The sequence below is a fragment of the Sinohyriopsis cumingii genome, chromosome 11 (genome assembly GCF_028554795.1).
Source record: "Sinohyriopsis cumingii isolate HCF-2022 chromosome 11, ASM2855479v2, whole genome shotgun sequence".
NCBI lineage: Eukaryota > Metazoa > Mollusca > Bivalvia > Unionida > Unionidae > Sinohyriopsis > Sinohyriopsis cumingii.
The window spans coordinates 92,062,415-92,077,540 of NC_142971.1; the positions used below are offsets into that span (position 1 = coordinate 92,062,415).

Below are 15,126 nucleotides of genomic sequence, written 5' to 3' on the forward strand. Positions count from 1 at the left end.
TTTAGTATGTACCTTGATATTGATGAGATCATGAATGAGTTGCATTTGATGCCCTTACATCCCCTGATTGCCAATTCTCCACACTTTGGTTTCCCAAAACAAGTTACTAATTTTTTGGCCCTGCTAAACAAATTGTTGCTAGTGTGGCACTGCATATGAAACGATCACTAATAGTCCTATTTTATCTGTAACATTCATTCTGCTTTATTCAGGTATAGAGAATTCAAACTTTGAAATTTACAAATGGTCTTAGAACTTTATTTCACTCTTTAAAGATGGCCGTATGGGAACGGAGATTGTCAGACTGTAATAAATAACTGTGACAGTCATGGAGATGTGCCTTATAACAAGAGATTTCATTGTTTTGTAACCTAGAAGCAAAAATAATAATAACTTTAAACCTTTTTAAATAAAAGGACATTGGCAATGGGAGAGAATTAATGCAAGTTAAGTTACTCAGACATTGATTACGATAATTTTATATGTTGTTGTACTTAAATTTATGGAAGTGTATAATCTTTTCTTGAGATTCTGCTTGCAGCAATACCAATTTGACAATACTTGTTACTTGTTTTAGTTGTAAACTGCTTTCTCAAGTACATGTGATTGTGTTATGCAGATTACTGCCTGGTGATCAGCCTGTTTGATCAGTCACTGTCAGATCCAGACCAGAAACTTAAATGTTTGTTGTTTGCCAAGGATATGAACAGACTTCCTCAGGCTGAAGTGGGAGACATCATTCGATTCCACCGACTTTCTGTGAGTAAGATGTTTACACCAATATTACTGCTCATAGATCTAGATCTGCCAGAGTAAAATTCATTAGCAGATTAAGGTCTTTGGTTTTCATTTACAATCATGATCAGACATTGATCAGACCTAGATTCAAATTGGTATATAAATATTCAATCACAGGACATAAGTATTGTTACAAAGCATAGTTACAAAGTGCAGCGCACTATAAATAGAACACCTGTTACATATTCGACCCCATACACATAGGCCTGCCTGTGAACTGTTACGTTTAACAGCAATTTTAACCATTTTACATTTTTGGTACACATCTATTATACGTGGAAAAATTTAAGAGTAAAATCTGATTGTTATAGCTGTGTAATTATTTTTCACAGAAGAATTTTTTATGTGCTTTGAAATCTTGAGAGAACTTGTTCACCGTCATGTCAGTGAGGCCGCATGACCAACCGTAGCTGCCATTTCTCATACTCAAAATTTTTCGTCTGTGTCTACATCACTAATTCATCTGAATTTGATAATTTATAAAAACTAATTACTGCCTACGTCAATATCAGAGCCTTTACCTAAGTTACTGAATCTTTCATAGTTGTGATTCTAATCGTGAAAACTTCGTAAGTACTGAATGAAATCTGTGACCGCCATTTTGGAGAGTGGAGATTATGACCCAGTTACTTTAAATAGCAGATATCGACCAGTGTATAAACAGTGACCATGTGATCTGACATAATTGTCATTCGAAGAAATGAATGTAGTGTCTAATATGGGGTTTTCCCCGAAGGTGGCACTACGAAAACTGGCTTAAAATGGCTGATGTCTACAGTTGACGTCAAAAGCGCTTCTGTGCGACTGGAGTTGAGGCGTGAAAAGGCGCTTCCATGCGAATGATGTGGAGGCGTCCAAAGACGCTTGCATGAGGTAAAGGGTTAATAGGCACTCCTATAAGATGTATCTCTCTTTTCTTTGCATCATGTATTATATCATGGATGTACATTGTATTGGGGTTTTGAGATTTGACACATGTAAACAAAATCAGAAAGGTTTGGTCAGCAAGCTTTATTGATCTAAATGGAATTCTAAAATTTATGTTGTTGTATTATCCAAGTCGTTGTAAATAAAATGTCAATATCATGATACCACTTTAGGACCAACAGTAAGATTAATAGTCTGATTGTTAAAGGTGTCAATGGGTACTTGGTATTCATAATTACCCAGGTAATACAATTAGCCACAGGGTACCAATTTAGTTCATGTAAAAAACACACAAAAAAACACAATATTTCCAAGTTCTGATCAAAGATTATATCTGGCGACATCAGGAGCAAGTGAGACACAGAATAATGAGTGTAGTTCGAGGCTTGTGTCATTTCAGTGTTGGCTACTGTGCATTTATCAATCGTATTCCTCTGTCTGCTGATCGTTTTAAAGTGTGCAACCATTTGGCTATGTATTTCAAATAGTTTCCTTATTTTCTATTTATAGTAACTGTTTGTGACACATTTCCAAGAAAGCAGATGAGTTTCTTGAATTTGGAACTGTCACAGATTCATTATAGTTTGATACATACTTAAGTAGCAGACCACTCCATGTTGAAAAAACCATGACACCAAATATTAAGTGAAATAGGCTTTATTGATGTGACTTGTAGATGTTTTTTGACTGAAAAATGTTAGAGGAGAGGGATTTTGTTAAACTGAAGAACATGTTGCATCAGGAAAAGCACAAATCAATAGCACTTCACAGATTTTGAAAGAGGAATTTGAGAGTGATATAATACATCATTCAGAGTTTGTGGACTTGACTTTAGGACCTTTCAGCTTAAGTTAAGCATGCGATATAGACTAGTTGTATTGAATGTTGTGTTTAAATAGTGTATCATTTTGTTTGTGTTAGTATTATTATACTAATCCAATATATTTTATAGCTGTTTTGTAACAAGAATTTGAACTAACTGCAGATCGAGTTTAGTTGTCAAAATAAATGGACGTTTTCATACAGTTTTCTGTAAATACGACATGTAATGTAGATTACTCTTTTTCTGCTCAGATGGTGCTTTTTTGCCACTCGTATTAGTAATAATTGCGATTTTACCTCTCAGGTGGGTTGGTGGGTTTGACAAGTTTGAACTTAAAACAAAGCAGTTCAGGTTCACATCTAATATAATTTCCCTTTGATCAGGTTCCAGGATAACTTATCATTAGGATCGATGGGTACCTACCGTATATACACTTGTGTATAAGCTGAATAATTTAGGAAAAAATAAAGTCCTGGAAGAAGGTGGGTCGGCTTATCCACGGGTCAATATCTAAACTTGACAATTTTTAGGTTTTTTTATTGACTACTGTAATGGCTGTAAATCTTGAGACACAAAGCAATAATTTTGTCCATGTCCTAAGACATGGGCATGTAAAAATACTTTAACTTTTGGTGACCCAACAATTATTAAACTGTTACACAGTACTATGATTGATTTTGTTATTATTTTGCATGTGCATATTTTCTGATTTCTCCGGCACAAAGTTAATTAAAGGTAAATACAGACTTTATAATTCGCGTGGCCGGTTGAGTTTACCAGGGAGACCATGCTGAACTATAGTGAAAAGTACTTATACAATGCAAAGCGTGCATAGCGTCACTTAAATCATTACTTATTCCCAAACATATTAAATGCAGATTTTGCTTTATTCATTGTTTCGACCAGATTGCATTCTTCCAGCTAACATTTAAGCTAGTCCTTTATAGCTGTTTCATTTACGTTGAATCACGCGCTCACGAGTTACCCATTTTGAATGATATAAGCGATCCTACAAATTGAGGTAATATTTTTAAAAAGGTACACACGTTTATTGTACAAGGCATGTAACCATCATAATTTACTTGTTCGCGAAGAATGGTAATAATAAAGGCTAAAATTTTCATATAGTTCAACTAAGATCATCATCAATCAATTTTAGTTTTGTGTTTTAGCTGAACAAACATAATAACTTTCCACACAATGGAAAGCTTGATGTTTTAGTCTCCTTTGTTGATAGTGAAGTTTTGTGACAGAAATGCAGGCCAGTTAATCATTAAAACCCTGAAATTAGCTTGTGATAACAGGGAATTTTGACTGGTAACTATACAAGTACATTGATGTGTAGTTGCTTTTTTTCCTTAATATTAGCACGATTACCATAGTTTTGTAAAACGGGGGCAAAGGCATACCAAAATAGCCAGCCTCATGGTACCATACATGTGGCAACTATTTTCCCCTCTTTGTATATCCGACCATATTCCCTTATTGTAAACTCGTAAAGCATTTAGTAATGATTAGTATAAAACATGTATTCTGAGTTAGTTTTTTGAAGACACATTTGCTGCTTGGTATGTATTTTCATTCTTTCTTTAATAATTTTAACAATGGTAATTATCATATATGGTATAAAAATGTTTCTTTCATGGGAATGGCTTTATAGCATGTGAAGTTACAGCATTCGTAGTGATCATTCTTGGGATTGAAATTAATTGTGGATGATTTTATTGTTGTAGTTTAATTTTTTGTTCTGGTTTATTTTTTATATTTTTGTATTATTGTAGAGGTAAAAGAAAATCATAAATTTATGTGAAAAATTGGAAGATATTTAATCGGGAGGTAGGCATGGAGCGACCTCAAATATCTGGAGTTTTTTTTTCTTCCATCGTGAAAGTTGACAGGTATGGTGTATGTTCGCTTACATCAAAGCAAACTACAACTCAGCTTTTACGGTATTAGCATCGAACCATATTGTCTTTGTTCATTGTGTTGTTATACTGGGATTACATTTTAATGAGTTAGGTATTTACAACTTAAGAGGAAAGTAAAAACGTAATTACTGGTGCACTGATATATAATTTCCAATGCAATAATGCATAAACAAACAATCGAGTCAAAAGTGAGAGGTTGTTGTTGTTGTTGTGGGGTTTAACGCCATTTTTCAGCACACGATAGGCCATACATGGCGGCCAGTATTAATGGTGGAGGAAGAACTCAGGAAATCCCCGGAAAGAACCACTGACTCTTGAGAAGCTACTGGCAAGCTTTCTCACATACCCACATTGGCTGATTCTGAGACTCGAACACATGCACAGAAGTGAGAGGTAGTGTTGTAACAGCAACTTGTGAATGCTAAATTCTTGTTATTGTTCGATCAAATTATACACAAATCTAAATTAGGCAGAAACAGTAAGAAAACAGAAAGTCAAATAAATTACTTTTCAAACAAGCTTATACCATTTCTTTTTAATAATCATGCAATCTAATCTTGAGATAAGTATACAAAAGTCATGTAATTTTAAAAAAAATATAACTTTGACTAAATAAATGCATTTAGAACTTACCTTGTACATCTTCAGATATCTCAGAGTTGTAGGTCGGCTTATACGCAGGTCATGCACTTTTTAGTGTTTATACCTGTTCAGTTTGGAGGGGTCAGCTTATACGCAAATGAGTATATACAGTAGTTGACTTTTCCTCAAATTTTGATATCTTTATTAATAGTATCACATGTTGTATTGCTGCAGCAGTCCTACAGTGTGGGACATCAACCCTGATATTTATGTGTTTTGGTCTCTGTGTTACTGCCTAAATAACAGCATTTTGTATTGTGTTTTGACAGATTCAGACGGAAGTGGGTAATGCCAGAATCTGATTAAGATGATGTCTACTTGTTGAACAAAACAAATAAAAATATACTTCTTGAACAAAATGAATAAAAGTATACTAATGTTGAAGAAAGTGTTTAGATGGCTTTGTTTCGTTCAAGATACTTATCATCCTTTTAACCAATTTCAGCATTCCCGGCTTCCATTGCATTCCAACCAGTTGAAATGTAAGTCAACAGATCTTGAAAACATGTCTATTTGCTTCTGTCAGAATTCGGATTTATTAGAAAAAAGACATAGGAGTAAGTAAAGTCCAGTTAAAGCGATGTGACTTGTAGAAAAGAGTTGATATGGGCTGTCTTGTGTGTGAGGTATTGAATTCCTACAACTTTGGCCTTTCATTCACCTCTCAGTTGACCAGGGAGCACGCTACACAGTGCTGCTTTTTAGGCAGTAAGACAGTGACCCAAAAATATGAATTTTGTGTTGTACTGGTAGTATCATATGTTGTATTGATAACAATGGAATAACATCTTTATTTGATTAATTATGTTGATATTATCATATGTTTGAAGTGTAAGATGTTTTGATACAGATAGTGAAGTATGCAGGAGAGCTGCAAGGACAAATGAAGCCAGGGACATCCTGGGTGATATTCTGTCAAAGTATTGGGGGTTCACTTGATGTTATCAAGGCCTCGTCAGTGAACTACACAATTACAGATGAAGATAAAAACAGGGTAGGGATCAAATTACATAATGGTATCTTGTGATTGATATACAGATAAATCAGATTATTCTGGACATTTTTCTTCCCATCCATTTTAGTTAAATAAATAACAAAGAGTAATTTAATAATCATGGTACCTCCCAACCCTATTTCAACCCCAAGCCTTAGTATGAGCACTCATCACATTTAAGCAATCACCTGTTTTAACAGCCCTGTTTATCAAGGTCCGTAGATGCTTAACATAGGTTTTTGGTTTGACTGCAGTTTTAAAAATAATAATATAGGAAATTTGTTCTTGTAAATGTTGTTGTGGGGGTTTTTAACGCCATTTTTCAGCACAAGATAGGCTATACATGGCGGCCAGTATTAATGGTGGAGGATGAACCCTGGAAACCCCCGGAAAGAACCACCGACCCACAAGAAGCTACCGGCAAGCTTTCTCACATACCAACACTGGCTGAATCCAAGACTCGAACCCACGCAGACAGAGGTGAGATGGCAGTGATCTGTAACGGAGAACGCTTAGACCACTCGGGCACTAGGGTATAACTGCACTACAGTTCACATGGCCTCTTAGTTGCAGTTTTGTCTGTGTGTTTTGTTGTCATATGTTGAAACCTTTAAGAGCTTTTCTTTGCTTGAAATAGGGTCAGGAAAAAAAAGCACCAAAGCATAAAGGTAATAGAATTTTTCACTAAATGTAACCTCATGCATTTACATAAATATAATAACCCCCAAATATAAAATCTGGAATCCTTTGCCAGAAAATCTGCAGCTTTTATGAGAAATGTGTACATTTTTATTGACATATCAGCCTCTTTCATTTCTTTCTGTAGAATGTCATATTTTCTATTTTTGTGTTCATCGTTTTAAAAAAGTTGCATCAATAGAAAATAAATTATGTTTTTATTATTATTATGCATAAGCATTCATATTAATATTAATCCCATTTGTTGTAGTGCAAACACTGTGAATGTTTAATAGTTTAAAATTGGAAGGAATGTTGGTGTGCATATGAGACCTGCAACAACATTTCTGGTTTGTTTGGGTTAAGCCCACTTTTTTAATGTGCTAGTTTTTGTTAGATTGTGTTAGGGTCAAGGGTAAAGTATTTTGCCTAAGGACACAACACAGCAGTTGACTGGGTATGGTTTGGGAATCAAACCCAGTACCCCTAAATAGAAGTCCAGCATACTCCACAATGACCTGAGAGAGGAATTTCATGGTTTTATCACAGTTTTGCAAGTTCATGAATATTATAAAATACTTAGCCAACATGAATTGTATTCTGCAGCAATGGGAAGTAAAATAGCTGCCATTACATACACTGATCGAACTCTTGTCATGTGTAAATAAAATATAGTGCAGAAATGAGGTAATATATATCTGAGATGTGATTATGTCAAGCTACTGAAATAACTTACAAAATCTCCCTTCATTGAAAAAGTGTGGTGCACCACTTTCTCTATAACTTGTGCACAACGGGGTCCAAAAACATAGACCACACTATAAGTGAGGGTGCAATTTATCAAGAGACCTCCATAACAATATGAAATGATGCTGTCCTTGCTTGACATAGAGAAAACTGTGAAGGGGTGGAATATGGTAACTGGTCTGTTGAATGGTTGAATAATTGTTTAAAATCGCATTGGGAATAATTGTCAATAAAGTGCTTTTTCTAACTAAGTTAATTGCTTTTATGCAAAAATGACCATTATTTTTAAGATGACCAACTGCTGAGAGATCAATAACATAATTCCACCTGGTTTCAGCAACCATCACGTGTGCACAAAAACCTTGTGTATTACATCATTGCTTTGTGTTGTTGTTTAGTAGTCTGGTTCCCTTAACTATATATTCCCTGCTTTACTCTCTGTGGTAGTGGAATGCAATGCAATACTAAGCAGGGAACCAGACTAGTTATTTACTCAAATTCACAATCAAACAAGATTCGTTTTGTTAAAAATTCCCAGAACATTTAGTTTGTGAAACAGCCATCATCGTCGACAATCAGTTTTTTGTATTGTTCTATTAGTAAAATATTGATGCCATGATTTCATTGCAAGTAATAGTAGAACTTCTCATCCATGAGGAAATCCCAGAGTGCCAATTCAATAATTACAAATTAATTACAAACTCTGAAACTAGCTTCTCATTAATAAAACGTATCTGTGAAACAGAAGTTTATGTCCTCAAGTATTTGCTTTGTTGTCATGCTATCTTTGGTAACATTCGTGAATGAGTATGCTAATTTAAGGTACTTAAATTAGATTACATTCACCCCAAAATTGTTAACAGTGTTCAGTTGATCAGTTGAAATGAGTTGACCTGACACTTGACCAGGGCTGCTAACTCTTACACATTTTGGATTTGTATGACTTTTAACATTTCATTTATTCCAGCCCCTTTATTTGATACAAATGCATAATTAACATGGTAATACAAGGAGGTCAGCTTCAAGTTCACTGCAACAATACAATAAATACTTATGCAAATCAAAACACTGTCGGCACTTAATTAGGTTCTCACAGAAATGCTTGCGGACATAGCTGTACAGTTATGGTAGATTGGCATATTTCACGTTTGAATACAACAGGGCACATTGTATTTATAACCATTACACCTAATTATGTCCCCAGTTTGGGAAATACCTCCTTCAACATTTTCTGTAATAACAATTCATAATGTAGGTTTTCGCTCTTAGTTCATTATTCTCACATGTTTCTGAGTTCCTGGAAGGCCAAATTTCATTTATGCATTGTATATCATTGTCATAAATCAAATAGTTAAATGAATTTATCTTATATTATGTGTTGAGCAAATTTCAAGTAAAGTTCACTTGACTATTTATGGCAGCACACAACAACAGAACCTGTTTATACTCTGCCCAGATATTTCTAGTGTAACCATGTGTTTCTCTGACTATATTTAATATATTGAAGAGTTGGAATAATTATTTGCCCAGCACCACTACACATTCTAGCTTAGTCATTTTATACTATCAGCCAGTCAGCTGTCAAGAATAGGCAGCATTTTCTGACATTCCAGGTCAGTGAACCATTCTCAAAAAATAATTAATTTGCAACCTGTTATTGTACTTAAATCCTACAAGTGTTTTGTTTGATCCACCAATATCCCCAAACACTCCAGGTCTTGCCTTCTCATCATATGTGCAAATTGGGACTCAATGCATAGATGTCAAGTGTCCTGTATTTTCCATATTTGGACCTGAATATGGCTGAACCTTTTTCTTGTTAAAAATCTGTTTTTTAATTAAAAAAATTAAAAATTTCCTTGCAATTGCTTGTATAGAATAGGCACCCCATTTCAATCAGAGAGTGAACATGTTGCATGTATATAGGGATAAAGAGTTTTAAAACATGATTGGCTCATTCTAAATTGAGGCTACCATGCCAGTCTTTAACCACCATATTGGATTGCACAAACAGTTGCTGTTATCACTGTATTTTATCTTCATTATACTCAACTTCTAGACATGTCGAAAAAAGATCCAGAATTTTCTCAAGTTAAGAAAAGAAAACTGGAAGGACAGTTGTTCCATTTTGTTTAGATTTGTGAAACCATCTAATAAAGGAGAAAACCTTGCATTTTGCAAATTGTTTAATTGTGATTTCACAATTGGACATGAGGTACCTGTGACACAAAACAGCATGAAAAAGCTAATAAACATCATCTTGCTGCTTCACCATCATCAACACAGCCTGAATTTACAATGTGTGTAATACCAGAGAGAGCCTTGGTGTAATTCAATCAGAAGTTTGTTCTACTAAATTTCATTTAGAAATGAACCTTCCTCTTTCAGTTGCTAGTGTTGCTAGCAATTTATTTTGCACACTATTTCTAGAAAGAACAGTCACAAAGGATTAAACGCATGCTAGTCTGAAAATCACAAAGAATTCAGATCACCAGTGAAAGATGGCACATTGGAGTCAATAGTGATTGGGAAAAAAACAAGGTGTGGAAGAAGGCTCCTTTGAAGAGTATGTGTCTGAGTGTGAGTGTGTTGCACTCTTGCATCTTCTGAATGGGCATCCAAATGGAATAGGGTGCCCATTTAGACGCTGCAGGAGAGCAATACATGCATCTTTGATAGATAATGAAGTAAGTTATTGTTCTACTTTACTGATTGTTGTAATGTTTTAAATAGTTAAATATGCATTAAAGTTGTAAAAATCAGTATTTGTTCATGAAAATCAGTATTTTTGTCATCAGAACAATGCTTTGTAATTTCTTATGTACAGCCCTGACGGTCTGGGCTTAGGAATATATGTACAGACTATCCTTTCATCTCAGAGTAATGGGCCAAGGGATGAATGCATGAGCTGTCTTTATAGATCATGTACAGCCCAGAGGGTATGGGCCAAGGGATGAATACACAGGCTGTCTTCAGTGCTCATGTACATCTCAGGGGGTGTGGGCCAAGGGATGAATACACAGACTGTCTTCAGTGCTTATGTACAGCCCAGGGGGTATGCACCAAGGTATTAATACACAGTCTGTCTTCAATGCTCCTGTACAGCCCAGAGGGTATGGGCCAAGGGATGAATACATGGGCTGTCTTACGCTCATGTACAGCCCAGAGGATCTAGGCTAAGCAACATTCTTTTGATATTTGCTGTGATAATGTTTGATCAGGTTAATTGTGGATTTCTATTCCATAGTGGCAAGTTTTCAACCTTCACAGTTGTCAAGTGATGCATATGCACTGGAAACAAGCACAATTATTGGTTCATGCTCCAGAGACAGAAAGTGTATATATTTCTTGGGCATGTACAGCTTCATTGAACTTTTGCAATATTAAAAATTCCATAATGTCTTTTATTATTCATCATTCAGATTTGCATGCTGCCACGGTGCACATGGAAGGCCAAATTCTATTCAAATATTGCAATATAATCAATAATTAAATGAATCTTTCTCATGTTGTATGTTGTACAGGTATAATTTGTCATATCAAAATAACATAACACATGTATTATATAGTTAGAAGGTATTGGTAAGTATAAGATATCAGTTTTTAACACCACATGGCAACAAAGTAAACTCCTGTGTATTTTTTTAAAAAACCCAGGTATTTTACCTACTTCAGAGTTAGATAGCAATGGTCTTCAAAAATCAGCCCTTGAATTTTTGCAGATCCCTAGCTGGCAAGAACAGACATTTCAGGCCAGTAAGAAAAACCAAATACCAAAAAGTGACTCACAGGAGGTTCTAGCAATGACTAAAATCTGTTGCTGATGTAAATTTGCATTAGTGAGGAAAGGCTTGTAAGGTGCTTCAGAGTTCATAGCAGATGTCCATTTCACTTTTTGAACTAGTTTTTTCCCATATGATAACACATTTTCCAGTTATAGGTTTAAATTTAAATTTCATGACAAATTCTCTTGCTGGTCAGCTGTGGTTTTGTTGCACATCATTTATTGAGTTTCTACTCCAAAACACTTGCTTGCATCAGAGAGAACTTTGGTTATGTCCATCTTGAGATTAAGAAGCCTTCAGAGCATAGACCCTTCCAAATGCCTCTGTGTTTGACTTAGTCCACCTCCCTTGCCAATATTCTGTGGAATGGTTTAAATGAGACACAAAGTTGGGTATGATTTTTGTAGAGCCTCAATTTTTCTGTGCTGACTGTATTGTCCTGGTCTTCTGCAATCTAGTTTGAGACATTGATATTGCTTCTAGTGCCTCAGTGATTTGCTCCTTTTTCTCTGTTGTTTATGGGAATAATAATAGAAAGTGTAAACTTGTTGCACTGTTTCTTGAAATTTTGTAAGTTAAGAAACATTTTTACTTGCATCTAATGTTCCCAGTTCTAGATTGTGTACCACACAGTATATAGTAACTAACATTTATTCAGTTCTCTCCTCAGTTTTCTTGGTAATTCTTTTTTCCCCCTTAAGCCACCCCATCAGAATTAATCCTAGAATTTTCTCCTTCAGTACTGCACTTGATGAATCAATAGTTTCAAGCCCACTGTTAGTTGCTTTCAAGACACCATCTACTGATGTGAGATTAACATCTACAGTTGTGTAGCAGGCTGGACATCAGCTTCATTATTTTCTAACAGTCTTGCTCAATGACAGATGTATCAGTATACTCGTCATTTAATTTCTAACAAATACAGTGTATTACTCAGTGATAGATGTATAAATAGACCCATGAGCTACATGTATAATAAATAAAGTCTGTTGCACAGTGACAGATGTATCAATAGACTCATCAGCTACTTACCTAACACAATACATTCTTTTGCTCAGTGACAGATGTATTAACAGGCCCATCAGTTACATATCTAACAAATACACAACATATCTAACAAATGCACAAATGCAGTCTGTTGCTCAGTGATAGATGTATCAATAGGCTCATCAGCAACATATCTAATAAATACATTCTTTTACTCTGTGACATGTATGAATAGACCCGTTAGCTACATATCTAATAAATTCTGTCTCATGCTCAGTGACAGATGTATCAATAGACCCATCAGCTGCATATTTAATAGTCTGTTGCTTAGTCACAGATGTATCAATAGACCCATCAGCTACATATCTAATAAATAAAGTATATTGCTCAGTGACAGATGTATCAATAGACCCATCAGCTACATATCTAATAAATAAAGCTTATTGCTCATTGACAGATGTATCAATAGACCCATTAGCTTCATATCTAATAAATTCTGTCTCATGCTCATTGACAGATGTATCAATAGACCCATTAACTACATATTTAATAAATAGTCTGTTGCTTAGTCACAGGTGTATCAATAGACCCATTAGCTTCATATCTAATAAATTTTGTCTCATACTCATTGACAGATGTATCAATAGACCCATCAGCTACATATCTAATAAATAAAGTCTATTGGTCAGTGACAGATGTATCAATAGACCCATCAGCTACATATTTAATAAATAGTCTGTTGCTTAGTCATAGATGTATCAATAGACCCATCAGCTTCAAATCTAATAGTCTATTGCTTAGTGACAGATGTATTAGTAGATCCATCTAGTACAGACAGATCTGGCATTTTTAGCTTGTTCTTTTACTTGTTCAATTTCACTTAATGCAATATGTGACACAAACAGTTTACAACTGTCTCAGTTTCTGTACATTGTGTCCAAATCAGTACCATGTCTCTCTTGTAGATAGGCTACATTATTGTTATTGTTCAGGATTTAAATCTTTCATCCAGTATATCTTTTCATCTCTGAGAAAGCTACCCAATGTATATCCACATATATATGCTAGCTTCCATGTTCTCACTTTTGTGTCTTCATATTTCCTCCCAAACCGCATCCAATAAAGAGAGCAGATGTTTGGCCTGCAAGGTTTGGATGTTCTCATCAATATCAGCAAAAGATAATAATGGCAATGTTGTGTTCCATCCATTAGGTACTACTTTTTCAACAATGGGGTAAACATTCATATATTTTTCCTTTTCTCCATTGCTTAGTTGTCTGCAAAATTGCAGACAACTAAGCGATGGAGAAAAGGAAAAAATTTATATCAGATGATGTGGACTGACATGCATTGATATCTGTAATCTTTCTCTTCTCTTGCCACCTCTTACTTTTCCCTTTCTTTCCATTTTTCCACTCTGCTACACTACACATGTTTTTGTTATAAAGCAAAGTTACCTTTATAACCTGTTCTATGCTCTGGCCTTGCGACCATTTACCCCAGAAGTTTGTCAAAAAGCCACTTGGTGTTCCTATTGGTTCTATACTGACAACAAAATAAGAAAAAGTAATTGATATTATTTTTAAGATGCTAAGATTAAATGCTGTTGAACTTTGGCATTTCCTAAAGATAGGGAACTCACACAGATTGATTCTCATGTTGAAGATTATCATCTACTTGGCACAAGGATGAATAGATTGTAAAATTTTACTTGGAACATCCAGTTTTACACAGTCATATTGTCTCCAAACCTCACTTATTTTACATATATCTATAAAAGTGTTCACATACCACTCCTGCCCTACCCACACCCCCAAGCTCCACCCATTTAGAGATATATTGAAATTCTCAAATTGTTGTGTACATATCAAGTGCCTTCTGCCCCTCCCTCCATCACATTTATATCCCTGAGTATGAAATCTCTTTATCCAAGATGGTATAAAAGTTGCACAAAAAAAAATTCCACACATGCTTGCACATGCAGGATCACATTATCTCCCCGACTTTCTCTTAGAAAACCATGCTTATGATGTTTTAAACACGCTGTTTAGGAAACAAGATAAAAGATATAAAAAGACTCAATGATGATGTGGTACCATTCAGAATAAATTGTTATGTATAGGTAAGGAAATTATGAGAAAAATTAAAGGAAGCTGAGAATTAGGGTTTTTTGTAGAAATGTGAAACTGCAATGGGCCTTTATCTTGTAAATCTCTGCTTGTTTTATCAAATGCATAACATTTCCATTTAGGTTTTGTTATCAATTTTTGCATCATAGTCATTGTATATACTTGCCTGTAAGTCAAGTGCAGCTACAAACTGTCCAGACCCAGATCTGCCAGTGCATTATGCAATGGCAGATCTGGGTCAATATTGTTTGCAGTTGAACTTGACTTATAAGCAAGTATATATTGTACTATGCCTCATATTTAGGTAAATTTATAGTAAAGTATATATGGTGATATGCTTTATATTTAGGTCAAGAATCTGAGAGAGTGGGTCGTGTCCAAAAATTTTCCTGATAAGACATGCAGTCTAAAGGAGCTCTACCCAGGACTTTACTTTGATCTTGTTTGTCAGGTATACTATAGCTGTCAGGAGATTTCTTGACTGCTAAGAAATTTGTCAGTTAATGTTGAAATTTGTCAGTTAATATCTTAGTGAGGTAAATGTTTACAGGATATTAATGTGAAATTACAAGTTTTTCTCTAAAATGCATGTTTATATTGTGATCAATAACATAAATCAGGTCCATCTGTTAATGAACTTAATGATCAGGTCCTCAAATTTTCCAGACCATATTTTCCAAATTTGTAG

General features: G+C 34.9%; 1 protein-coding gene across 1 annotated transcript in view; it reads left to right on the forward strand.

Moving 5' to 3' along the window:
- LOC149789000 (protection of telomeres protein 1-like) overlaps positions 1 to 15,126 on the forward strand; it is a 58,365-nt gene that overhangs the window by 6,849 nt on the left and 36,390 nt on the right. Inside the window, exons 4-6 of the mRNA XM_089975157.1 lie at positions 620 to 759; positions 5,969 to 6,112; positions 14,788 to 14,889. Coding sequence (XP_089831283.1) covers positions 620 to 759; positions 5,969 to 6,112; positions 14,788 to 14,889 — 386 coding nt within the window. The remainder of the gene's footprint in view (positions 1 to 619; positions 760 to 5,968; positions 6,113 to 14,787; positions 14,890 to 15,126) is intronic.